This window comes from Phaethon aethereus (assembly GCF_964289735.1).
Source record: "Phaethon aethereus genome assembly, chromosome: 1".
NCBI classification, from domain to species: domain Eukaryota; kingdom Metazoa; phylum Chordata; class Aves; order Phaethontiformes; family Phaethontidae; genus Phaethon; species Phaethon aethereus.
Genome location: NC_138575.1, coordinates 60432999 through 60460419, shown reverse-complemented (window position 1 = coordinate 60460419; position 27421 = coordinate 60432999). Strand labels below are relative to the sequence as shown.

The following is a 27421-nucleotide window of genomic DNA, read 5'->3' as shown; positions in this document are numbered from 1 at the left end:
ATCAATATATGACAAATTTATAAACTTCTCTTAAAAAATTAATAGATTTTGGAAAATACCTGGTATTCATATGAATTTGTGTGTTTGGAAGTCAAGGCTTCTAGTGTCCCGGGTTTCAGAACAGATAGCCCTTGAATTCTGAGCCCCAGGTCTTCCAGATTCCTCACTATAGAAGCAGGTATTGAAACAGCCAGAGAATTTCTGCCCACGTCCAGAAATCACTTAATCTCATTTACCTTAAAGGTTCTGAACATCTGAATTTTTAACAATTACAACTTTGCAGAGTTTCTGCTACATGGAAAATGCTGATGCGCTAATGTCTTAATGTGAAAGAATGCCGTTTCAAAATATGGGTATTTCCCATCAAGTGGAAACTCAAGGTTTTAACCATCCTATTAGAAAACTGCAGATCTTCATATACTAAATTATTTCCACTTAAGATCAGAATACTATCTGACAAAGTAAACCATATTTAAGGAGCACACATTCATTTTCCTGAATTGCTTTCCTCAAAAGTGAATTGAAGCGATTCTGGACAAGACTTTCAAGCATGGATGCTTAAATATACGCTTTTAGGCCTAAATATGGGAGTTTAAATGAATGCTTTCATTTTCAGAATTGTTGAGGTCCTATAAAATTTAGTAAAATAAAAAGAAGTCAGTAATTTTAAAAGTCAGGCTACGAATTTAGGAGCCTATTCTGAGGTACCCATTTCTATATTTTTTTTATCATGATGTCTTATTTTTTACATTTCAAAACTTCTTATTCTTCATCAGAGTTTTGATCTGCTTACTCAAGCATTTGTGGCCCATTCTTTTTGAATAGCAACTGCCACAGAGTTAAATACAAAAATCTACAACTGAAAAAGGGCGTAGTGAGCCCAGACTCACTCTTCCCTTCCTTATTATTCCATAGCTCAATTGTTAGCAATTCAAAAAGCAGCTGCTTGGTTGCACAGTTATCTCTCTGCAACAGAGGAATTTTATTTTCTAAGAATATAAAAAGGTCAGTAGCCCAGGGGGTTTATTTCCAAAACCTATAGTTTATTAAGGGAAGCTCAACAAGGTAATACTTTTTATATCTGTAACAAATGGTTACAAGAACTTCAAACTGAAATTATAAAAGACAGCTTGGGAAGTTTTTTTCCTAATGCCCATATGACAATCCCTGTCTCATACAGGGAGAATCTTAATGTGAAAATCATTTTCATTAAGATTTTTTCATACCCCTTCACATCCAGTTTTGATTAAAATGCTCCCCAAACTATTGGAGAGATCTTAAAGATGCACTAGCTGCCTCATTCATGGATCTTCTTGTTTTGTGTTAACTTACAGAAGCACTTTGGGAAATAATAATGAGCAATTTCATGGGCAGACTTTTTTTTAAACATTGCTTTCTCCCTTACGCCTCCATTGTTAGGACAGCTAGAAAATATAGGAAGAAGTGTGTATTATTGATGCATCTATTAGAGAAACCAGTTCATGCTTCATAGTTTTTGCCAGAAGAACCTCCCACAAAATAGACTAACGTGTCAGAAAAGTTGGAAACAATGACAGAGGTTTTAAATTCTCAAATTAACTCCATTAAGGCAAAGTGGTCTCCATGGAATACAGCCATTAGATTACATAAGCTTTAATTACCAGCCAGTGTTGACTTGTGACTCTTAGAAATTACATGTCATCCTTTTTATCAAATTTTGATTTTCATTTGGCTTCCCTTATTCTACTTGTTCTAAGAAAAAAAGTTTATTATTCATACAGCAATCTATAACAGTTTCATATCCTAATCTTAAAAATGCTTAGACATATGCTTAAATTTAAGGCTATAGGCAGCCTTCTAAAGCAAAGAGGCTACTTTGTATTAGAAAGTATTTGTCTAGTTGACTGGTTTTGTTTATACTACAAAACCCCACCATCATTACTATGCCACTATTGCTTTAGGATAGATGGAGCATACAGCTAAAGAAGTAATCACAAACGACTTCTCCAAAGAAGAGGGACTAACATAAGAAGAACAAAGAAAAAGCTAGTATTAGCTAGCACAAAAGAGAAGTTAATTTTTCACAGATTCTCAGGTTGACCAAACTGCCAGCAGCATGTCATAATTGTGTAATTTTGGCCTTTCTTTGTTCCCAAATCAAACATGGTATTTAGCATGCATTTGGAAAAGATAAGAGTACATTAAAAATCATTTTAGCTCTTACTCAAGTTAAGATTTACCTAAGCAGAGACAGAAATTATCTTTGCAATATGAAACTATAACCCGTGGGCTGTTTCTGTGGCACTCAAAGCTTTATAATTTTCAGAAACAGAGTAGAACATTGAAAATTAACAATAAAATGGACCAGTAGTTGCAAAAGTTCCAAGGAGAGTTACTAGTCACAGGACATTCCTTCAGCTTTGAAAAAGAAATGCAGATGCTTTTTGCTTTTTGCATACTACTATATGCACTGTCTCCAAAAGCACTTGCATTTTGTTTTGCCCATTTGACTGAACATCTTTACTTTTTAGTGTTTTGACTTTTGCTTTGGAGAAACTAAAGTTAAGCTGCACTTAGGACACAGTGATAGGAGCTTGGCTATGTTAAACTGGCTCAGAGAGAAATTTTTTTTCCCTCTGCAACAGATTTATAAAATCTGTCATAATTAGGAACTAGATGCCCAAGAGAGGAAAGCAGGAAAGCTGCAGACTAGGACTAAGTACTTATTCTACAAGCCTCCCTCTGTGCAGCACTGCCAATGCATATTTATCAGACTCTGAAAACCCTGCACTACCCCAGCTCTGCTGAGCCTCCTCCTGAGAACAGACTGTCAGTTATGTCAAACTGGGTGTTAAAAGCTGCTGGGATTTTGTGGCTTGAGCATATGTTTTCTAAAGACAAAACTGGAATCAAGCTCCTTTTCCACTGGGAATGAAATGCATTTCTGAACTATGGTGTTCTTGTAAGGAATCCACCATACCACCCCTCTCCTCTCCTCTTCCCACCCTGTGGAACCTGAAGACAGATACAGTTTCTCAAACGGTTTGAACAAGTAGCTTGCCTAAGTCTCACGATATATATGGTATGACTAGAATCAGAACCTTGCTTTTTTAGACTTGGGAAGAGCTGAAATGTTCAATACACAGGATTTGCTGTACATTCATACAAGAGAGAAGAGGCAGCACACTCCATCTATAGAAACTCCTGTAGTTTTTATTCTTAATAACCCAGCACCCCTGCTGTTTTGTGTCTCTCTATCCAGCACTCTAGCTCAAAGTTGGGGTGTAACAAATATGTTAATGCATGGAGAGAAGATGATTAGACTTACATGGCCTCCTTTTCTCAGAATTTTCTATTAGAGAAGTAGGGATTCCCTACAGAGGTAGGGAATTTAGGTACCTCTTTTTGTGTCAAAATGCACAGCTAAAACATGTTTTAAATACTAACCTAGTCAGAAATGCTAATAAAAGCACATGACATCTCCATGAATTACAGACAGATTCACTGAAGTCATAGAATAATTTAGGTTGGAAGGGACCTTAAAGATCTTCTAGTTCCAAACCCTGTCATAGGCAGGGACACCTTCCACTACACCAGGTTGCTCAAAACACCATCCAGCCCGGCCTTGAACACTTGCAGGGATGGGGCATCTTCTGGGCAGCCTGTTCCAGTGCCTCATCACCCTCATAGTGAAGAATTGCTTCCTTATATCTAATCTAAATTTACCCTCTTTTGGTTTAAAACCATTATCCCTTGTCCTATCACCACATGCTCTGTTAAAAAAGTCCCTCTCCAGCTTTCTTGTAGGCCCCCTTCAGGTACTGGAAGGCTGCTATAAGGTCTCCTTGGAGCCTTCTCTTCTCCAGGCTGAAAAACCTCAACTCTCTCAGCCTGTCCTCATTAGGAGAGGTGTTCCATCCCTCTGATCATCTTCAGGGCCCTCTTCTGGACTCGGTGCAACAGGTCCATGTCCCTCCTATGTTGCGGGCCCCAGAGCTGAACGCAGTACTCCGGGTGGGGTCTCACAAGAGCAGAGTAGAGGGGGAGAATCACCTCCCTCAACCTGCTGGTCACCCTTCTTTTGATGCAGCCCAGGATACCATTGGCTTTCTGGGTTGCAAGCACACATTGCTGGGTCGTGTTGAGCTTCTCATCAACCAACAGCCCCAAGTCCTTCTCCTCAGAGCTGCAAACCTGCTGAGGGTGCACTCAATCTTGTTGTCCATGTCACCAACGCTGGTCCGAGTACCAACATCTGAGGAATGCCAGTCATCATGGATGTCCACTTGGACATCGAGCCGTTAACTGCAACTCTTTGACTGCAACCATCCAGCCAATTCGTTATCCACTGAGTGGTCCATCCATCAAACCCATGTCATAAAATCAGTGCTCTTACAACAAAACATCAAGTGAAGTGCAGCAGGAACAGGCAAAGATATTAAGTGTGGTTGCTTTGAGGGGACCGTTGTTCAACCAGTAGATTGTATTCACAGTGTTGCAGAGCAGGATTGAGGTATAATGCTACAGCTGCCCAAGGAGAACCCACACTGTGCCTGGCTGCATAATAACAGCTGTGATTTCTACACAAGTGTCTTTCAATTATGCAAGACACTCTTGTTACAGGCAAATTCTGCACCTGCTGTATCAGGTTTGGTTGAACATTGATCATCAGAAACTTTAAAAAAGGAAAAAAGAATCTTTGACAATATGTTTGGAGGCATGTTTGTTCTGTTCTTGCAAAATCGTATTTGAGATTGAATGTGGTGATCCTACAAATTAAGGACCAGTAGCCTAACTTTAGAGATTAGGATAGAACAAGCAAACTTCTTCTCCACTGGAAACATACAGTCCTTTCAAATGTCTGTTTTAGTTGGTTTATTGGATTATGCCAGCTAGAATGCATTCTCTGGTGCATGTTTAGAGGTTAGAAGAAGAGACGTTTCCATGCCTGTTTTCACTGATGACCCTCAAGTCAGATGGTGAACTTGCTACTGACGTCATGAAGCATCCACCATCTGAACCAACCACTTCCAACTCTTCTAACTCATTCCTCCTAATGCAGTATCATCACCTGTCTCCATCCTTCATTCTTACAATTAAATAGATCCTTGCAACTAAAAGAAGACTTCTTTCCATCATAATTTTTGAAGTGTATACTAGCTTCCAAGATAACTTTGTTTGCACATGGCAACCAATGCAAGGAATCTTGGTTCTTAATCAAGTTTCATCTGAGTGTGTTGTTTGTTTGTTGTTCATTCTCCAGCCTTCTTCACCATTGCCACTCCAAAGATAAAGATCCAAGAAAGGAACATTTCTGAGGCATGACCCTCTGCACATGTAGCCATAGCATCAACAGATGCTTAAGTGGGTGTTTTCTAGAAGATAAGGAAGAAATGTCTGTAAGAAGGTCTATTTCTTCTTCGAGAACATCTCCCCTTTCTAGTGAACAATTTAATGCCTCGTGAGAAAAGCTAGTTCTAGGCAGGAATGGACTTAGATTTGTCTTTAAGTATGTTTTGAGCAAACAAGCAAGGCAGGTTATCTTGAATGTAACTATCTGTATTAAAGTTTCATTAGCTATACTGAACTTTATCTTGATCACCTCTGCTGAGCTAGACAAATCCTTTGAGATGAGCAGTATTGCTAGCAAAACAGAAAATATGTTCTTGACAAGGGCAGAATTCACCAGACTCAGAAATACCAATGTTACTTCCCTTTGGTTTGGTTTCCTGTTTTTAATTAAATATATTTCCAAATTACATCATTCTGCCATTACATAGCAGAATTGTTTATAAGCTTGCTAATTGTTCAGATGAGTGGCTTATGTAAAACAGGGACATTTCCTTTAAGTAACGCAGAAAGAGACTGTTTAAACCTTTGCGCTGTGAGGTTCCTGTTATTTACAGCACATTTGGAAACGTACAGAATATTAGAGTCTTCCCAAAATGGATGCAGGTACTAAGAGAGAAAAACACTGAGAACCTAACCACCAGGATAACTCATGTCACCATAAAAATGTGTATTTGCAAGAAATCCCTTAGAAACAACAATCAAAATAGACAAAGCACCCCACATCCTTGCAATATGAAACCAGTTTACATTGAATAATTCAGAATTCTAACTGGAAATAGATACACTTTTACAATTTAACAAGATTTTAACATTCAAAAAAATTATGCACGGAGTACGATATGGGTTTTAACTGTTGTTTTGCTTTTGTTATGTTTATTTTAGCATTGTTTTACTGCTCCTAGCCCTCATCTAACATGAACATGCTAGTTCTGGAAACACTTGCAAAGGCTATGCGTTGATAGTGAAAGTTGCTCTCATGTTTTGGAGAATTTCCCCTCTCCACCTGCACTCTAGCCAACCTCTTACACAGTATTTACTGAGCCTTTTTCCACATTGTACAAGGCGAGCATTTACATTCTTTTAAGAAGCTTACCAAAAATGGGTAAAAGTTCAAACGGTGTACTAAATCCATTGTAAAGGAGTGATTATGAAGAGTGTTCCATCAGAGGATTGGAGGCAAACATAAGGAGCAAGGTAGGGGACTGGAATGCCCCACTCCAGCTAGCTGGAAGAAGATATTTGCACATGACATGAACAAGAGTCATGCTCCCTGGTATAATTCAATATAAAGCAGTGTGTTGAAACTAACTCCTTAGTAAACTCTTTATACTCTAGGGATGTTGTGTTAGTCTATTTGTCCTGTTTGATTCAAACAGTCTGATTAGTCTCTCCCTTCTCTATTTTGATCCACTTTCTGCAACACTGTCAGAAAACGTCTCTGAGAGACTTTAATAAACCAGAGAAGGGATATATACACATATGCCCACACACAGTTTAATACCATTTCTCTTTTTCTGGAGCTGCTATTTACTAAGGGAATTGGTCATTTTGTCTTCATTGTACATTTAGGCCTCTTGATTTTGGGATCTAACTGTGCTCCATGTGCTATTGCAAAACCTTCCGAGCGGCTGGAAGTAGCTCTTCCAAAGCCAGAATAAATAATCTGACTTTAATGAGATAATGCTGAGTATAGTAACAGGTTTACTTTGAAAAAGAAATGTCTAAATGGGAAGCTGGGATAGTCAGGTAACCAGTATGTATTTATATGTATGGCTTTCAAATTACCATCTACACCTGTGCCGCAAACTGATACCAGAAATAGGCTAAATGAATACAATGCTGTTATTACTATTATTATTTTACAACATTCAGGAGTGTGCAGATGCTTTACAGAACAGATAGATACTGTCCCTATTCCCACAATGCAACAAGGGTAGCAAGTGGATCTCTGATCTCTCTACTTCATTGCAGAAATCTTTACACAGGTGAATCTATTGGTTGCGGTCATAAATTTCATGCTTCCTTCCTTCCAAAGAAAAAGCAACCAGAGAAGGGAATCTGACTTTCTTTTGAAGTAAGAGAGTAAATTCAAAAAAAGCTTATTTAGCCATAATCAGATATACAATATACAAGAAAGCTACCTTTACCTGTGAAATAAGACAGACTTGACAAGTGTGACAACATCCCGACTGGCATTGTACCCTGCACAAACAATGGCAACGTGGATGGTCTGTGGGAGAGAAGGAACAAAAAGAACAAAAATTAAAGCCTGCTCCTGTGTTCTATCATTCATTAAGGAGAGCACATACATGACAGTGCTATTATTTAGTGCAGTGATTGTTAAAGATTTGAGTGGGTGTTTTGCAGCTGTTTGCAGCCCACTAGAGGCAGTTTGTTAAAAACATCTTAATTGAGTTATAACACCATCATCATTCCAAAGTCATTACTATCCCTAAATTACATCAGATGTCTGAACAGAATTGCATTTATTAGGTAAAAGCATATGTGTGCACATGTACACACGCACACACATTTAGCAGCGCATGAAATTCTGAGTATGCAAACATGCAGGCACTTTAACCTTATGAAGTTTAAAATTATGTCTGATAACTAGACGCAGACATGCTTTTAGAAATTTTGCATTATTTCCATCTTAAGGACAGATACTAAGGTGAGGGTGAGCAAGCTCTGATGGATGACCAGGAGTGGGAAATTTGGTTTGCCAGGGGCTGGGTGCATCCCAGTGGTAAGATAGGACACGAGCTGTGAAGGCAGGTGGTCACTTCCCTGCCTGTGACTGCTAGTATGGGCTGTACTGGGCAGTGTTAATGTGAACTTAAATACAACCAACACACACATATTGTCCCCACCCCAGCACCCTGGTAAATTCGCACTTATTCTGTGCCTTCTTATCTCCCTTTTAATATGAGGCAGAGGTTTATTAGTCTCTTCAAGAGGAAAGGGAAAATAGAAAAGGCGCTACTAGTCATTATTATTAAGGTAGTAAGTAATAATTTGAAAAATGCTGTTAAGTTACTCATCTCTGATTTTAAAATCAGCCATTGCTATTCCCTGGGGACAAAAGAAAATTAATCTTAGCAAGTTTTGATTCCAACTTCTGTGTTTTTCTGTTTCTTAGTGGTCACAGAAATGAAGGCAGGTTCCACTGCCATGCTGGCAGCACAAAGCTGCAACTGGGGACACAGCTGTGAAACTGCAGGGGAGCCTCATTTGGCTTCTATTTGAAGCTTGGTTAGCTGGTTTCTCACACACACAGCTTTAATTTTCCACAGAAAGCCCACTACGCAAAGAACAAATGAGGAATTCTGCCTTCTCACATAGTCATAGATTCCCAAAGTCTGGCCTGGAAAGAAAGCAGATTTACACAAGACATGGCATGTGTTGGGCATGTCTGAAGAGTCCATAGCCCCATCCATTAACATCGCCTGGTACAGGGCACAATTTGAATCACACAATTGCCAAGTGGCTGTGCCATCGTGCAAACCCCACATGAACATCGCAGCTGCTTCCAGCCGTAGTGTGCCTCACAAGCTGAGGCACATTGGAGATCTGAGGTTTTAAGAGGACTTGAATTAATGAGGCAACTGTCTCTCCAGAGAGGTGTGAGAAAGAAAAAGTACTGTGTTATATATTGGCAACAGCTCTGTGAGGTATTCAGCACTTTAAATTTATGGTAAAGTCAACGTAAGCTGAGCATGCTCAGCACTTTGCAAAAATGATTGTGTTTCTCTCTTGTGATAACAATAGTGGAGAACAGAGGCTGCTTATTGACAACTTTTATTGCAGCAGTGGTTTGTACCATACATGTGTGCATGGGTTCCTGTGGGTGCACAGATTCCTGACACTGCATGCACTGCCTCCTCTCTGGTTTCCACCTGGTCTCTCTCAGGCTTTTGGAAGACCTAAGATCCTTCCTTTCAATGCCAATTAAAATCAAATTAACTGAGAATGGTTTCATGCCTGCTTTAAACACTTCATCTGAAGACACTGGACCAGACACAAACACTTTATGGGTTTTGACAGAATAGCACTGTCATATCACTGTCAACATTGTTTTGTACTATCTCTACTTGTCAGAAAAGCTCTCCTCACAGCCTCTCTCCACCTTTCAAATACCCAAAAAATCAGAGTTTATTCTGTCAAGGACTTCCCGCATCTGTTCTCTTTTTCCTAAATAATTTTGTTTCAAAATTAGAAGTATGCTTTTCTTGGTGTCTTTTAGCAGATGTTGTTGTCTTGCGTGCCGTTTCAGCCAGGGCACAGTGAGAAGACAGCACTTGCTGCTCTTCTCAATGTCCTTCTCCAGTTCAGAGACACAGGCATCCATATTCCTCCTGCTCAGCCTCTCTGTGGTGTTTGATACTATTTATCACTTCTATTCCTGCCTGAGATCAGCTAAAGGAAGGAGTAGTAATCCTCAAAGAGAACAGAAACCCAGTTCTTTTTTTCCCAAGTTTTTGCCTGCAGCGTGCTGCAAGACTCAGTCTGTTCCTCCTTTTCTTGATTCACTTTCCTCCCCCTCATTGTTTAACGGTTAAACAAAAGAGTGGGAAAATTGATAACTCAACATGAGCTCAACAACCTGAACTATCTGCAAATGTTTGCATCCTAACGAAAAGTTTTATTTCCAGTTTTCTCCATGCTTGTTCCAAATACATGTTTGGATAGAGAGTAGCTGGCTGCAGACAAATCCTGGCAAGACAGGGCAATAGTGGCTGGAAGAAGGCAGCACTTCAAAGAACTGGCATCCTCCTGAGTATACTACTGTAAGCATCAGCTCCCAGATTATGAAACGGGTCAGCAGCATCACCGCTCTCTCAAACTCCTCACTTTCTGTCTGCAGGTGGCTATGAGACTGTATCCCCATCCCATCAGAACTCGCCACTGTGACTCACACAACCTCCAGACTCAATGACTGCAGCTAACACCTAGAAGTGAACCCAGATAAGCCAAGAGTGTTCCAACCTTCACAACATGTGGCAGCCTGTCTGCTTGGTTCAACATGTCCCTCCAAACATCTCACACCAAGGCTCTGCATACTACACTTGCTCCTCACTGTTTACAATCTGTGATCATTTTAGTTGCCAAACTCTAGCCTGGATATTCAGAAGTCACTGGGGGACTAAACTGAGCTCCTTGAAAGTGTCCGTCCTCCTACAATGCTCTTCTTAAAATGAATCATAGCTGTGTTCATCCCTAGTACATGTTGCAAGAAGTCTGTACACAGGCCATTCACTGGAGCTGCTTTTAGACAATGGAACTCACTGCAGCAACAGATTAAATGATGAAACATCTTGCTTTCCAGACTCAGTGAATTCTTCCTCTGTTTATATATACAGCTATGAATAGGTAATCAAAACACTGTGGAAGCTAATCGCGCTGTTCTTCCTACAGGTTGGGGATCAGGGACACAAAGAGAACTATTTTTCAGTTTAAATAGTTTAGGGAGCACTCAGGCCCAGGTACTTCAAGGCATTTGGGGAAGTTAAGCTTCTTTAGGAAAGGAAGATTAAATAATACCAAGATGCATGCTAACATAGTTTAGAAACCATTATTTTAGCCATTACAGACCAGGAGAAACTGTTTCTGAAAGCAGTATTTCATGTAAGTCCATTCTGGGCTAATATTAATGGGAAGAAAATATCCAAAACCACATGAAGAACTGGGCCTTAGACCCCATGCTGATGAGTAGTATAAGGTGCCTAAACATGTTATTTTTTTTTCTTCCTCAGGCTACTTTTTGGAATGCTGAAATAATGAGTTTAACAAACTCTAATTAGTTCTTATAGTTAAAAATAACCTTTGGTAAAGCATTTCATACTTCAATAATTTTCCAGTAGTACTAGCCAGGCCTTCCATTGCAGTTACTTAAACCTTCATAAATAATTGCTGAATGTGATTAAAAGATGTTAAAAAAGCATGTTACAAGAACGTAAATATGCTACAAACGGTTCCCAGAGGCAGGTAACATCTGCTTTTCCTGTGTTCTGGTGCTTAAGTTAGTAGAGGCCTGCTCTCTGTGGCTCTGGAGCACTACACACATAACCCTACTGAGCAACACCGTTGAGAATAGTAACAATATAAATATGCCTGTAAAAATGCTTCAAATGTTAAGTATTCTGCTAACCTACTCAATGCTATCATGCTAATTAACCGTTTTCTAATATATAATCTATTTTAAAAATATTTATAAAGGCACACTTAATTCAAACTAAATGCCCAGCTTATGGAGGCACAAGCTGGAAAGGTACTGGGATAACATCGTAAGAAAGAGTCATATAATTCTGTTAGCTTCCACCATCATTATGATCTCCTTCTGAAGCCTGTTATTTGTGCCTACATCTGCATAAGGACTACTCTTACCTATATTTCCAAGGTTTGTGTTAAAATTTTCTCCTACTGGGACGACATGACACAGATCTGCTCCCTCCAGGGAGAAGGCCCTTGGTTGGAACTCTGATTTTTTCTTGCAATATAATGCTGGTCCATTTTATAGTATCAGAAGAGCTCTCCTGAGTTGCAACAGAGTAGGAAGCAGTGGCTGGAATGCGACAAACCCACTACTGTTTGATACAGGTCACAATTATTACCACACAAGATTATGTTTTATCAGAGATTTAATATTCATTCATTGTAACTGCATTTTCAAACGTTTTAATCATCACTAAAGACCATCCCAAATTAGATTCTGAAATGTTACCTTCAGTAAATCTCAAAGAACTGACTCAATAAAATGAACATCCTCTTTGTCTCCTAGTCCCATGTCCTAAACCTAGCTCTCTTCATCTCCCTCAGACACCCAGGCTTCTTCTCAGGACCCTTGTCTTTTTGTATCCAAGTTGTTGACTCTTCTTGTGATACATTCCAGGGTCAGAGGCTAAAAAAGATTTAGTTTACACCTCTGAAACACCGAAAACAAAGAGTGAATGAAGTCAACACAGAACTTGACTGTAGGTAGTAGGATAAACAATGAGACTCCTTGCAAATCTGATAATAAGGAAGTTTAATTTTAACTTCCATTGCTGTTACTGAATTACCGAGTGAATTCCTTAAGAAAAAGAAGAAAAAGCTATTTTGTTATCAAAATAGTGTGCAGTGAGATGGGGGATGGCAAATAAAGCGAGGTTTCATATTTATATAACCATTGCCTCCAGCACAATGCTAAACCCCACTGCACAAGTAAATTTATTGGCAAAACACATTATGAACTGAAAGGCCACTTAAACTCTTCCTCCTTTAAGCTATTTTTGTGTCCCAAATTGGTTGGTACATTGAACAACCAAGAACTGAGATTCAGCTCATCACTGCTTGGCATGATAATACGGGAGACATGAGGTTTGTTTATTGATGGTCTGAACCTCCCCTTATTAAAAGAAATGCCAAAATGCTCACAGGGAGGAAAATCTGACCCTTGTTATCAGGAGGAGGGAAAACGAAAAACACATTCCTCCTTTTCCTTCTCCTTAAAATAATGTTGATTCCTTTCTTCCACCCTGATTGACAAATATGTCCAACTGGAAAGCAATAATTCATGTTTAAATGATGTTTGATATTTGCCCAATAAAGAGACTTTATCTGAAGAGATAATTAGGACTTCTTTTTCCTCCCACTTATTTTCTTTCAAGTTTTATCTTCCCAATGGCAGAAAGCAAGACAGAAGGTGAAACAGTACCTCTCTCTCTGTAGAAATAAATGGAGGAAATATTTTTTATATCCTCACCAGCTGGGATTGGCACAAGGCCTTTAAGCAAGACTTTCTCTTTTGGATCTGTCCATATTTGGAACTGTCATCATTCAGATATCTGACAACTAAATAGCTGGATGACATCCACAAAACTACTGGCATAAAACAGGGCAAACAAAACCAAAGCAACCCCCCAAAACCTTCTTAGGAACAGATCTCCAGTTTTCTGCAGCTGACCACCCCACTAATGCAGAGCAGGTGGTTCCACGGCACCATCCAGATATACTCCTGAAAGTGACTCAAAAGCACTGGCTGGCTCCATAAGCCACAATTCAATTAACGGTAAACCCTGAACTGTTCTAGTACAGATACACAAACAAAGCAATAAGGCTTTTCAAAGCATTGTGGTGCTTTCATTTAATTTAGAATCACACGGGGTCAGTTTGCCACAGGTCTTTATCAGCACAGCTGTACTGAGGTCAGCTTGGAACAAGGCTTTGATTTTTACACCAGGTTTGAGGACACAAGAATGAAGATGACAAAAAAATCTGACCAAATAATAACCCAAAAGGTATTTAGATGATTAAATGTTTTAAAGCTTTTTTAAAAAATAATAATTACGAATTATTTAAGATATCACGTCCAGGAGTCCTTTAAAGAAGCTGGTTTCTGAGCAGAACATTTCAGGGGGAAGGAGATAGCGACCTGCAATATCCTTAAAGGATCAAATCCATCAGGCTTTGTTTTTGGCAGGTTCCTTTTGTCTATTTACCTCACATTTTTCCACTGCCGGTTGCTGCCCACACTCGGAGCTGTTCCCCGCCACGATGCCAGCCCGCAGGCTCTCACTGTCGCCTGTCCCCTCTTCCATGGAGTAGGTTTTGGAGTGATTGCCACGGTGGTGCAAGGGGCTGCGACTCTGTGCCAGGCTGAGCTGCTTGCGAAGCACGCGGTTCTCCTCCTCCACCTCCCGCATGCGGACTTCCAAGCTCTCACGATCTCGCTGGCTCGATGCTGTGTACCGAGGACTGTGGGGCTGGGATTCAAGTGGAGACAGCGACACTGACTTCCCATCTGCAAGAGGAGGAAACAAAACACTTCTGTCAGACTATACTTCAAGCTGCGCTGTCCTTTAATGTCAGCATCGTGACGCAGGGATGTGTTTCAAATACAGCCACGTTTTACAAGGACTTGGCACTTCCAGGCAATGCTGAAGTGCATGGTAAACTTGGACAAATGCTCAAGTTCTATGAGCTGCAGGTCCTACTAATTTTAAAACCACACTAAAAGATAAGCATGTGTTTCTTTTGTCCTGGATAGGGCTGCCTGCCAGTCTCTAGTCTGGGAAGACAGTCAAGAACAGAAGGATTTAATTCAAAGACCATTAATATATAGTTAAATGTATTTTAGAAACGTATGCAAGACAAAACAATTTTCCTATTCCCCATGTCCTCCACAGTCAAGCTACGGCATTTTGGTTACCATTTTGTGCCAAACAGTAGCCCCAGCTGATTCACATGTGAGGAACAGATGTTTTTATTCAGCAACACAGTATTATGTGCCTGCTGAGAAATAAGACGTTCAGAAGAACAGAAACATTCAATACATGTTGGTCAAATTCTAGAAAGTATTTTGGCTGAAAAAAACAACAACAGAATTTGGAAGAAAACCAAAATGGTTCAATTCAACACCTTTAACAGAAAAGTTCTATTCCAGAAATATGAAACACTTCATTTTCACATTTTCAAAAGGTACCTTCTTTGTTCAAAATAGCATTAAAAAATGAGCTAGATATAAGGTATAAAGGACATAAATTAACCTGAAACCAAGGCCCATAACAGAAGACAACAATTGCAATACATTCACCTATCACTTCCCAGTACATTACTGCTAGCAAATTTTAAGGGAGCAAATAGGGACGGAGCTGATCTGTTTACAAAGTAGACATATTTTCACACAGCTTTAATAATGCTATATATATACACACAGAGAACAAATACTTGAAAGTTTTGAGGTAAAAAACCCTCAAACTAAACTACTGTTCAAAAATGTTCAGTTGAAATCAAATTGAAATAAAGCAAAATACAGTTATCCACGGCATCATAATTAGCAAGACATTCATTTACAGTAACGATACATATCTTACACCAAGGCATTTCTCTGAAATAACTTTCTACCCGCATGTATTAAAAAAAAAAAATCTTTGCTCTTTAATAATTTCTCCAATGCAGAGAGTCCATTTGGCTTTAACAAGCAAACACCAGCTTGAGTGGTTTAGAAAATGGAAATCATGCAGTTATTGTTTAGCAGTTCTCCTTAACAAGTACATTTCTCACCCCCTGCCTCAAAACTATCTTCCTACTATAAAGACAAGCTCATTGCTTGTTCTCTTCCATTGTTTTGCATTTACATGAATGGTGAGCAGTCCTCTAAACTGAGCTCATGAAAAAACAGGTATAGAAATCAAAACCTCAATTCTAATTTCCATTGTTGAGTTATACAAGTGTACACACTTCCTGCTATCTATATAAATAGCTATCCTGGTTTTAATACAACATTTGTATAGACTATTTTGCATTTGCTTGCAGACTATCTTCTGCAAAAATTTTCTAACTTGTTATCTTTACCATTAGCAAAGCTTATGGATAAATCTGAGCTTGAAAAATGTCTCAAGACAGATTCTGAAGTTTGGCCACCAATATATGGGAACTTGAATGCTCAACAAATAGTTATTAAAAATTAAATGGCAGATTTGAAAAGCCTGAAAATCATGGGTGCATTTCAATAGAGAAATGTCAACATTAAGGACAGAAACATGTTACAGTCAGAAGTGCAATAAAATACTGAGTTATCTTTCTCCATCCAGCTTGGAAGGCATGGAACTGAAATTGTGTTACTTCTCAGCAGCTGATATCCAAGCTAGGAAGACTAAAACTCACTTGGATGTGATTATATTGCATTCCTATTACTGGACAGCAAGAGTCTATTGTGTAGATACTCTCAGGTGAAAAACAGCACCCCTACGCACCCACACAACAAGCAACTTGTGCTATCACCAGACATACGATTACATTGCAAATCTAGACAAAGACTTCACTGGCAATCACACTCCCTTGTTGGTGAATATCCAGAATGACAGAGATGTTACTTATCTCCTCCTATTCTTGTCACTAGATTCTGCTACCTACTCAAGTAGTTACCGGAAAAGGTACTGAACAATTCATAAAAGTAGCAAGATATGGAAGTAAATCTCAGAACAACATTCATCAAAACTTCAAAATATGGAAAAAAAATGTAGACATCTCTTTAGTTATTCTACAGACATAAATCAACAGGTCATAAAAGTTGCTTTGCCAAAATTCAAAATTAACAAAAGAGATAGATACCATTTTGTGCATCTGAACAATTGCAGCTATATTCATGAGAACAGTTGAACTGTTTCTACACAATATTTAGAAGAAATAGCATAGTCTGAGAAAGGGGCTGAAAGAAAATATCACCTGACTGCCTCAGACTGGAAGGTGCAGCAACTAATGAGACCAGCTCGGTGTTTATGCAGCCTTAGCTTTAAATGCCAGTAAACTCCACAACTGTCTTCTCAGTAGTACACATTTCTGCTGGTATGTAAAAGGCAGTAGAGAAATCATGTCAGGAAGTATACAACCAGCTAGCTTCTTGATCTGAAATATATAACTGCTTGAAATGTATTGTCTTATTATAAAATTATCCATGTTTCATTACACAGTGCTAAGTCCAAGAGATTTTCTGGGATGATCTCAGGGTTTGTACAGCTGGACAAGTCATGTTTTGTTACTAACATTGCTGATTATTCTCAGGGGTATCTTGATGTATTTGGTATATTCATAACACCCCAACTCCCTGTTGCAAATGATAATGTGACAATTCCAGGACCCATTTAAAATAAAAAGTATAAAATCAAAAGTGAACTGAGTTTGATGTTACGACTCAGAAACCAAATAATTTTTGTCATAAATGTTGAGATGGTCTAGCTTGTAATTTTTGCACATCTGAGGTTGGCAAGGCTAGTGGCAAGGTTCTATTTGATTTAGTCCTATTACCAGACCGGACCTGTGAAGATACTTTGCCATACAGACATGGCAAAATGCCTCATGGGAGCTACTGCCTAGTAGGTAAACATCAACACATGCTACCCTGATCTGCTTCCAATCAGTTTTCAAGTCAATGCAAGGACTGTGTGCTTCACCTCATCTTTGAAGAAGGACTAAGTGGACTAATGTAATGGACCACTAATATTTCATCAACTGTGTGTGTTGCTTGGTAGAAGAGTTAAACTGATTGCACTGCACTTGAGTTTTATAGTTTTAAGTAACTGGCAAAGTGCTCTCAGCTGATGTCTAAGCATCTTTTATCTAATCTAAATCAAAATAAAATAACATAACACATAATGAGGTCTGTGTGACTTTGGGACAAAGGATCTCCCAGGGAACACTGCAAGGAATATTGCTGTGCTCTGAAGCAAGTAGCACACTTTTGAATGGTGCAATAAATAAGTAATAATAAAGTTATTACTTTTATTCTTCATTTGGGGTTATTACTCTTTTTTTAGGCCTTGGCAGTCTTAGATTTTTTTTTTTTCTATTTATGTGAGGCTTTCTACTTCAGACTTTCTGTGCTAATAACACTGTACCGAAGAAATAAAAATGACCGACAAAACTCCACTGTGCAAACAACAAAATGCAAACACAAACCTGAATAATTATTTCATGGTTGACAGCAGTCAATGACTTATCATTACAGTAAGTCAAACAACTCAGAAAACTTAACAACATAAAAATTATGAATTATATGGATTATTGAATGCTTCTGCATATGTGGAGTCACCTGTATTTAAGGCAAGAGATTTCATTAAACCTTACTTAAGCAAAGCACCTTAAGACAGTGGAAGAAATAAAGCCTATAGAAAGCAATCCAGCATAGTTTATTTGAAAGTAGAGGGACTGAAGCAGTGAATTTTCTTACATACAAAACCTAAAGGATAAGCATTAACACCAAGTTCCTAGTTTTGCAGTTATCAGACTTGGAGAGGAGACAGTCCTGAAAAGGACACAGTGGCACTGGAAGCTTGCTGCAAAAAGAGCCACAGAGAAAACAAAGGTTGGCAAAGGGCTAGATAGGGGAGAATGAAGCAGAGTGTAGGAAAGAAAAACTCATCCTGATTCAGAGCAGAAGACAAGTACAGAAGCAGGGATCCTGAGTGTCTCAGATGACCCTCATCTGAACTCAAAGGCTTAAAATTTTGTTAGGAACTGAGGCAGGCACATTTATGTAGCATGCTGCAGGATTTTTTTTCCTTAATTTTTTACATTCCTTTTGCTATCTTAAGTGCACACTACTTCTTTTTTTGGCATCTTTACAAGGTCTAGAGGATTCTATGTATTTTAGCTATTATTCATCCCCTGCCTAATAGCATGTAATGCCTTTATAATGAATTAACTGATGACAGTGAACTCTAGGCTGCCTCTGAGATAAGAGGAAGTTATGTTGCTCACAGATAATGTTTCAGTCTGTCTGACTACAGATAGAAGAAAACACCACTCCTGCATTTCACATTTGTTCACAGTTGAAAATTCGTATTATCAGTGCACCCTTTGAGGACTAGCAGTATAACAGTTTTAACCAAAAGCCAACATACTGCAGAAAGAACTGGGATAGCAGGCAACCACCCTCATGAATTTCCCCGTTAAGGCCACAAGCAAAATCATTTGAAGTTCATTCCACAATTATTTTTTTCCTCATAAAGACCATTGTAGAGAACTCCATGGACCCTAAGGGAAATGAAAAATAAGAAGACTGCAGTCAGAACTATGGAGACATAAAAGCTCTGTGTAAGCAGATAAGCTACCCCCTTTCTTTTGGAGCTCTAGCTCAGCTTTAATCATCTAACACCTTAGTACTCTATGGACTTCTGCTCAGCTGGATGCTCTGGTAGGTATTAGGTATATGGGCAGCTATGAATGAAGTCCTTTTTGTTAACAGTTTGGTACCTTAAGATATATGCTTCCATGAGTAGGTGCTGAGGCATCCCAAGGTGCCTATTCTCACACTCACCAAGGAATTTTTTTCTTCCATGCCTTTTTGTAAATCACTCAGTGTAATCCCAGCTGGAAGTAGAAAACCTTGCCCAAATAACCATCCTAATGGTGGAATATAGTCTAAGCAATTTACTCAATATCTGTGAACACAGAACCTCTTCATTCTAATGTGACATGAGGCAATTATGAGCTTATGCTTCCAAGTTTCAGTGGCAGAAAGCTGTCACAGCAAGAACACTGAAGACTGATGTCCACTAGACAGAGACAGCACAAGAAATGACAACCAAGCCTTTCCATACTGCCCAAACAAGTTTCTTCACCTCTGACAGAAAACCTGCTCCCATCAGTATTAAGCACAAACGCTTCTTGGGATTTGGCACTGGCAGCACATGTGCTAAATTACATGCTCATCGGTAAGAAGAGACTGTTTCCACATGAGACACCAGTCAACCATCAGCCTTGGACTTAGGCAATGGTAATTGCACTTGGGCACCTCAGATTGTCCTTTATGCACTAAGTCTGTGTTCACTTCAACTGCTGCTAATGATACTTAAGCACATGCTAACATGTTTTATTGAACCCAAATAGGAACCATTCAATTCCACTACAGGCCAGCCTTACTTAAAGCATCACATTATTGCCTGCTGATCATATACAGGCAGATGCCCCCGTACTATCCTTTCCTTGACTGAAATAGCCCTCTACAATAAGTGGATTTGGAAATTAAATGTATGATACACAAAAGCCCTACACCCACAGAACATCAGGTTTGCAAAGTGTATTGGGTTTGTGTGGCAAAGTTTTGGTAGTGGCAGGGCTATAGGGGTGGCTTCTGTGAGAAGCTGCTAGAAGCTTCCCCCATGTCTGATAGAGCCAATGCCAGCTGGCTCCAGGATGGACCCACTGCTGGCCAAGGCTGAGCCCATCAGTGATGGTGGTAGCGCCTCTGGGAGAACATATTTAAGAAGGGGAAAAACTGCTGCACAACAGCAGCCAGAAAGAGGAGTGAGAATATGTGAGAGCAGCAGCCCTGCAGACCCCCGGCCAGGGCAGCAGGAGGGGCAGGAGGGGCTCCAGGCGCCGGAGCAGATTCCCCGGCAGCCCCTGGGGAAGCCCATGGTGAGGCTGGCTGTGCCCCTGCAGCCATGGAGCTCCACGGGGGAGCAGATCTCCACCCGCACCCGGGGAGGGCCCCACGCCAGAGCAGGGGGATGCCCGAAGGAGACTGTGACCCCGTGAGCAGCCCACGCTGGAGCAGGCTCCTGGCAGGGCCTGTGGCCCCGTGGGGAGAGGAGCCCCGGCTGGAGCAGGTTTGCTGGCAGGACTTGAGACCCCCTGGGGGGCCCACGCTGGAGCCATGTGTTCCTGCAGGATGGCACCCGTGGGGGGACCCAGGCTGCAGCAGTTTGTGAAGAACTGCAGCCTGTGGGAAAGACTCGTGTTGGAGAAGTCCGTGGAGGACTGTCTCCCGTGGGAGGGACCCCAGGCTGGAGCAGGGGAAGAGTGTGAGGAGTCCTGCCCCTGAGGAGGAAGGAGCGGCAGGGACAGTGTGTGATGAACTGACCACAACCCCCATTCCCCGTCCCCCAGTGCCCCTCGGGGGGAGGAGGTAGAGAAAAATGTGACTGAAGTTGAGCCCAGGAAGAAGGGAGGGGTGGGGGGAAGATGTTTTAAGTTTTGGTTTTATTTCTCAGTACCCTACTCTGATTTGGTTGGCAGTAAATTAAATTAATTTCCCTGAGTCAAGTCTGTTTTGCCTATGACAGTAATTGCTGAGTGATCTCCCTGTCCTTATCTAGACACATGAGCTTCTTGTTATATTTTCTCTCCCGTGTCCAGCTGAGGAGGGGGAATGACAGAGAGGCTTTGGAGGGCCCCTGGCATCCAGCCAGGGTCAACCCACAACAAAAGTGAAACACTCAGACATTTAGCAATGTGAGAATGACAGTCTCCTGTCCAATCTTTGCTGTCATTCCCTTGTCCCTGGTGACAGGATCATTAATTGCATGATCACCACTTTATTTCCAAAGAACCTTGGATGGATGGTGCTCACAGCTACGTTCAGTAGCTTGTTTCAGCTTATCACTCAGTTTGTGACCACTCATATCTTGCTCTGGAAAAGACTTATTTATTCCCCCATTGGTATATGATGCTCATCACTATACTACTTCGATGTGCCACAGGGATCAGTGACTTATTTTTGAAAGTTATTTGAGGGAAAGGTGGTACTATCAGTCCCTCTTTACAGGCAGGGCAGAGAAGTTTTAAGTCATTAACACTAGAAGAAAATACCAGTTTTGGATGCACAGTTGAGATGGTTCTGATGTAGTTTTTCAACAAATAAGCACCTTTTCTGCACTTCATTTCTTCAGAGGACAGACCTCATCACCTCATGCAACACTATACACTTAATATTTCTGTAATGCAAGAGTCTGCAAGCTGGAAGCCCAGAAAATGGGGGAAAAAATACAGTTAGAAGTCACTTGTAATAGCTTTGTTTTATGAATGTCATGTAATGAACTCAGTGGTAGTGACAGGAACAATTTTCCAGGGCAGATTTGACTTCATAAACTACATACCTGGCCCTTTTCCTTCTATGCTCCCCTGCCTTGTTCATGACACACCTTCCAGTCTCTTTAATTAACTAAACTGAGTGCCCCAAGAACCACTCACTGCATTCCTGCATTTGCCCTGCATACAAAATATGTGGCTCAGAAAGAGTTAGCAATTGTACTGTCAATGATAGCATCACGCTGCGTAGCTGCAGAGAGCTGTTTATGTGTTGGCTGAATTAATGTAATTCTGGTACTTCTAACAGGGATAATAGGGATGGTAAAGAGCAAAAGACTCTGAGTAAAGAAAAAGCATGTAGCAACAGAATGCAGGAAGAAAGAGGGAAATAAAATCTAAACATATCATACATCTTTCCTGAAAATGGATGTAGCTCTTTTTAACAGTTTGTTTTTTTTCAAATGAAATATCAGCTCATTAGTTAATGTTATGAATTTTAGCTTATTCGCAAATTTAAATCAAGAGCCCATAAATCTTAAAATGATTTGCTCATTTTGTTGTCTAGAGTAAAATGACTTTTTCTCTTTCTTCTGTCGTCTTCCCATTCTTCCTTCCCCTGCTTTGCATTGCATTGGCACAATATAAGCCTCTCCAAGAAAAGGACTAAAAATAATGTTTCCCTCCTTTCCACTGGGAGTGGAGATGTAAGAAAATAAAGTCTTATCAGAGTGAGCACTGAGTGAAAATAAGATTTTATCAGGGACTTAGCTTGACAAAGATAACATTATCAAGAGGGGAACTTGGCAAAGATAACACCTTATCAATATCAAAGAGTAAAGCTTGGGGAAAATAATGGTTTAATACCTATTAGATTCTAAATAAGCCATCTGTGCTCTTGATGAATTGTTATTTTCTCCAAGACCCAATCCTGTAAAGATGCTGATTTTTTGGCAAATCACTTCTGTAGCAGTTGGGGAAGGGGAGGAGAAAGAGGAGAAAAGGAAGCTCTTTCTCCGCAAACTAGCGGTATATTCTCCTTCTTTTCAAAAGCTTTGCATGCAGGTAAAGGCTGCCTATGTGACAGTTCAGAAGACTCAAATGTTCAGACACCTGTAACGGGTATTGCAGGGAAAACTCTTACAACAGTGTTCTGTAAGTATACTGCAGAGAATCCCATAACAGGAGAAAAGGGTCAATACCCCTTCCGTCCTTGACCACCCTATCCAGGCTCAGAGGTGCTGCCTAAAGTATTTTTTGGCAGAAGCACTTCTCTACAGAGCCGATGACCAGCCATCATTTCGCAATGACTTGTCATAAACAACCACATCACAATTAGCAGTGGTCACTCGGGGGCACAAATAAATGGCCTCTTTTAGATCAGTTGCAGACGTTATCACCATTCAGTTAGAGGTCACCACTCCCACAGCTGAGCTGACCCGAAGGGTCATGCAACACTTCTTACCTTCTGCAGTACAAAGCACCCAATTCAGTTTAAGTGGTCAGTGGAGCTGTTTTCTGCTAGCCTGACTGCCTCTTGCCTGAAGCATTCCCCTCTACCACCTCCACTATGGGGGTAGAGACAAACCACTGTCTAGTGGGTGTCTGTGCCCTGAAGCTGAAACCTTCTGCAAGTCAGCTACAAACCTTCAGAGTTACAATCTGGATGAATTTAAATAAATTGTGACACCTCCTGGAAAATGAGAAATCCAATTCATAGTAAGATGGACTACTAACTGCCTTTAAATGGCAAAATGTGGGTGAATGCCACTGGTTATTCACAGGACTGGGCAAGCAGGGAATCATTAGAAGGGAAGCTGTGGAGGGTCTGTAGGAGTGTGATGTGAATAATAAAGCATACTTAGGAAAAGGCATATGAATGATATCTGCAGGGTAAGTATTTGTAGCCAGCTGAATTTCCCTGGTGTACAGTAGGAGTGGGAGGGAAGACAATGGGATCTGTTAGTCCGAAGATTTCCTATGGAGAAGCTGCATCTCTTTTTTCATTAACTATTTGATATCTTATGCCCAGAGATTTCTCTGTGTTCAGGTGTGAGCTTGGTGTTAAGGTAACTTCTGAGGCCCTGATATAGCAGAATACTATCAACTATTCTGATATAGCAGAATACTAATCAACAGCAGGCAGCCATTACAGCCCTCTAAGGTAAAGCATTTGCCCAAGTGCATCCCTCCAGCTGCACACAGGACTGTGACTACCGTTCATGGCAGTGTGATGGAAAAGACTGAAACTCTTCTATGTTGTCTCCAGTTCAGTAAAGCACTGTGGAAGAGATAGGGAAGGCAAAAGTCAAAAATACAGCATCTTACAGTGTTTTTTAAGAGTACAAAAAGTACAAGAAATAAATATCTATAAGCTTAGAAAATATTATAAAAACACCTAAAGGTTTCTACAATTGCCACAGTAACCACAAGCATGAGACAAGTACGCTCAATCAAAGCCTAGTAGCAGTTAATTCCGATTCTGTTGCTGGTGATTAGCCTCAGCTGCTCATCAATAGAGACTCCAGCTGATAATTAAGTTAAACTTCTGAGAAGTATTTGCATATGTAAAGCACACTTTCCCTGCTGAAGCAACAATGGATACTATCATGCATTTCCTGATTGTACAGCACTTGGATTTGGGGAACCTGGGCAAAAGAGTCTGCTTCGCATATCCTTCCCTACTCTCATCAGGCCAACCATTTAGAAGAAATGCATTTACACATACTGACATCTACAAAGTAGAGCAAAAATCAGTCCTAACCCTGCATAACAGTAAAAATGCAACCAATAATTTCAACCAGAATATCTCTAATAAAGATAATATAAGACAGAGTTTTGCGTGTTTACATTTACCTGACCTTCCTTACAACCTGAAAAATGTGTAACAACTGCTCTGTGACAAGACAGTCTGGTCACCTTAAAAGACATGCAGAAATGCCAGTGGACAGATTCAGCCCATTACTTCCTAGCGACTTCCAGATGTGGCTCCCTCCTCCAAAGGAATATTGAGTACCATTACGTGTTTCTCTGTTTAGTCTTTTTTCATCTTTTCTCATCTCGCGTTCTCCAAATCAGAACTTAATTTCCTGAATGTGCTGCTTTGTCATCAATCATAGCCATGTCCCCCTGGTTAACTGTAGTAGCAAGAATACAGATACACACACAACATGTAGATTACATTTACGTGTGCGATTCTCCATGGTTTCATAATTATGTTACAGAGAAGGCATGCCCAGATCTGCTTAATACCAAAGTTCATAGGCACATTTGCTTTAGGGATAAGGAAATATGGAAAAGAATTGGAAAGATCTTTATGGAATCCATAACACAACTACCTGCCCCCATGTTACCTCTGTACAACTTCGGATTAAGAGTCCGTCATAGGCTTACTATGAACAGACCTGAATGTTTTTTTATCAGACAGCACCGAATAGTAAAGCAAAAGATGACTGAGTTGGGCTTTGGTTAAACATGGGAGATGGGTTGAAAAAAGGAGGTCTAAGGGAATGCAGGTGGTCAGCCCCTCTAAAAGCCAGCATTTAGGTTGTTAACTGATAGTTTAAAATTTAGCTATAGCAAAATTTACGTGTATTGCTAGAAGTCACCTGGTAGCACTGTTAGACACGTCTCAAAAAGCTGATTTTCAACACATCTATAGAAATGCTGCAGTATTAGTTCAGGCTGGTTGGTGCTGCTGAAGCCTTCTGGAAAGCTTGTTATATCCCTTAATCTCCCTTGGCACAGAGATGCCATCAGAGAACCATGCACTGGTATTTTGATTGAGGCTGCTGGAAAAGGAGATTGTCTGAATACTGACTGACCATCAAGGACTGTTCAAGGATAAATAAGTAAATAAAAAAATCCAAACTCTGTACCACACCATTTCTTCCTTAGCAGGAACCAAATCTGTAAGAACCTTCAAATCTTACAGAGCTCTAGCCAACAAGAGATGTGAGCACATACATATAAAGACAAGTAGCAAAGAACAAATTTTCAAAACAATTGATTTCTCTTCTTTCTAAATGTAGCTGAAGATTACACATGCAGACAGAAATATTTCTAGTTTAATATGATGATAGGAAATAACATCAGTGTTATTTCACTAATAACATAGCAGTGCATAAGTTATTAATATCTTTCGGTATTGAGTCTTCTATTTTCCCCACACATTCTCAGCACTTTTCATTTGCTGCACATGTCATTTCAGCCCCTTCAGTCCAGAAGAACAGTGAGGGAAAAATGCAAATAACTGCATATTCAGAACACATGAAAGCTGATCAGTGTTATGACATTTATTTTCACTTATGACAAGAGATAAAATAACTCATGAGTTAGTTTCCCATCCTCCTCATGAAGAAAAATGTCATAACAGATCGTCATGTACTAAGTACAGCAAAATTTCTAACACACCTTGCAGAGAAAAAAACATCACAGCAGTGATGCAGATGGTAGGTTACATGCCATGTCTATGACATCAGAAATGAAACACATAGCAGTTTAAAATAGTAGATATAGAAATAAGTTATAATATAAAAAAGCCTAAAAAGACAGTTCACAAATTAGCTAAAGACAATTAGTTAGATTATTTGCAAAAGTTTCAATTGCATTAAACAGCAATGAGTTGTCCATACAGTTCAGTGGAATCCTAAATAGATTTTCACATTTTCTAACTTTCCCCACATTTTCCAAACAGAAAGTCACAGCTGGCCAATCTATTGTGTTTGATAAAATAATATTTTCCTACTTAAAATCTTAAAACCCCATACACACACAAAAGGGAGTAATGAAATTAAAACAAACAAACAAACAAGAAAATATACTCTTAATTCTCATGACAAAAGTAGTACTTTTATCCCATGGTAATCAACAGTGGTTTCAGAATTAGCTTCAGTGTGGCCGGATATCTACCACAGGACTACAGTCTGGTTTTGGTCACCAGACTCCATTGACATGTAATAGGGAACCTCTTATTTGCATTAACTTACTTAACATGTACCTTTTAAGAAAATATTTAGCTTTAATATATTAGAGATGCTCCTTCTACAAAGATAGATTAAGTATGTACAGAACTGATTTTATATCAGATATATCACATCAGGTAGATACAGATTTCATTTCAATCGGTGACTTAGGTTTCCTATAAAACATGAGGAAATTACTTTATGATATTCTTGTTTTGTTACAAAAATGAAAGCATATCAGAAACATAATCCTATTTCAGTGAGTCAAAGGCAAAACTCAGTGACTTTGATAAAAAAAGCATCGGTCTAATATTTCATGATATTCTGCATGCATACAGCATGGTGGTGTTAGTCATTTTTATGTTGTACCATAAACGTACACAGTGCTGTACTGTGGTAGGTCAGAATGTGGGCCATATCCCCTGTATCCCATTACAAACCTGCCGAGCTTCCTGTGCAGCAAGCAAATGAAAATTTTCATTTTTGAGCTGCCACAAGTTTATTAAGGTTAAGTATCATCAACTGACATCAGGATTTTGATGTTCTGTCTACTAAGATTTTATCTTGTAACAGCTGAGGTATATCTTTGAAACTAATTCACATTTTTGCTCCATGGCACGGAAGCATCTTAACTATGTTTAGGATCCTAAGTAAGGATCCTAAAGAACATGCCTATTCATGCATAAGATGACACTGAGGTTAAGCCCCACTGACATGCTTACTTACTATTCTAAAATAGAGTTGCTTTACTCAATGAGGGCAGCAGTGTTCAATATTCATGGAACCTGTATGTATTTAAACAAACACTTTCTCTTTTTTTCTCAAGTAGTTCTCTTGTT

General features: G+C 39.7%; 1 protein-coding gene across 3 annotated transcripts in view; it reads right to left on the bottom strand.

Annotated features, from left to right (window-relative positions):
- The window catches only part of LARGE1 (LARGE xylosyl- and glucuronyltransferase 1), a gene marked incomplete at both ends in the record, with an annotated part of 196395 nt that overhangs the window by 125881 nt on the left and 43093 nt on the right, over positions 1 to 27421 (bottom strand). For all 3 annotated transcript variants that reach the window (XM_082014020.1, XM_082014021.1, XM_082014022.1), the window contains 2 exons: positions 7479 to 7561; positions 13809 to 14110. In XM_082014020.1, coding sequence (XP_081870146.1) covers positions 7479 to 7561; positions 13809 to 14110 — 385 coding nt within the window. The remainder of the gene's footprint in view (positions 1 to 7478; positions 7562 to 13808; positions 14111 to 27421) is intronic.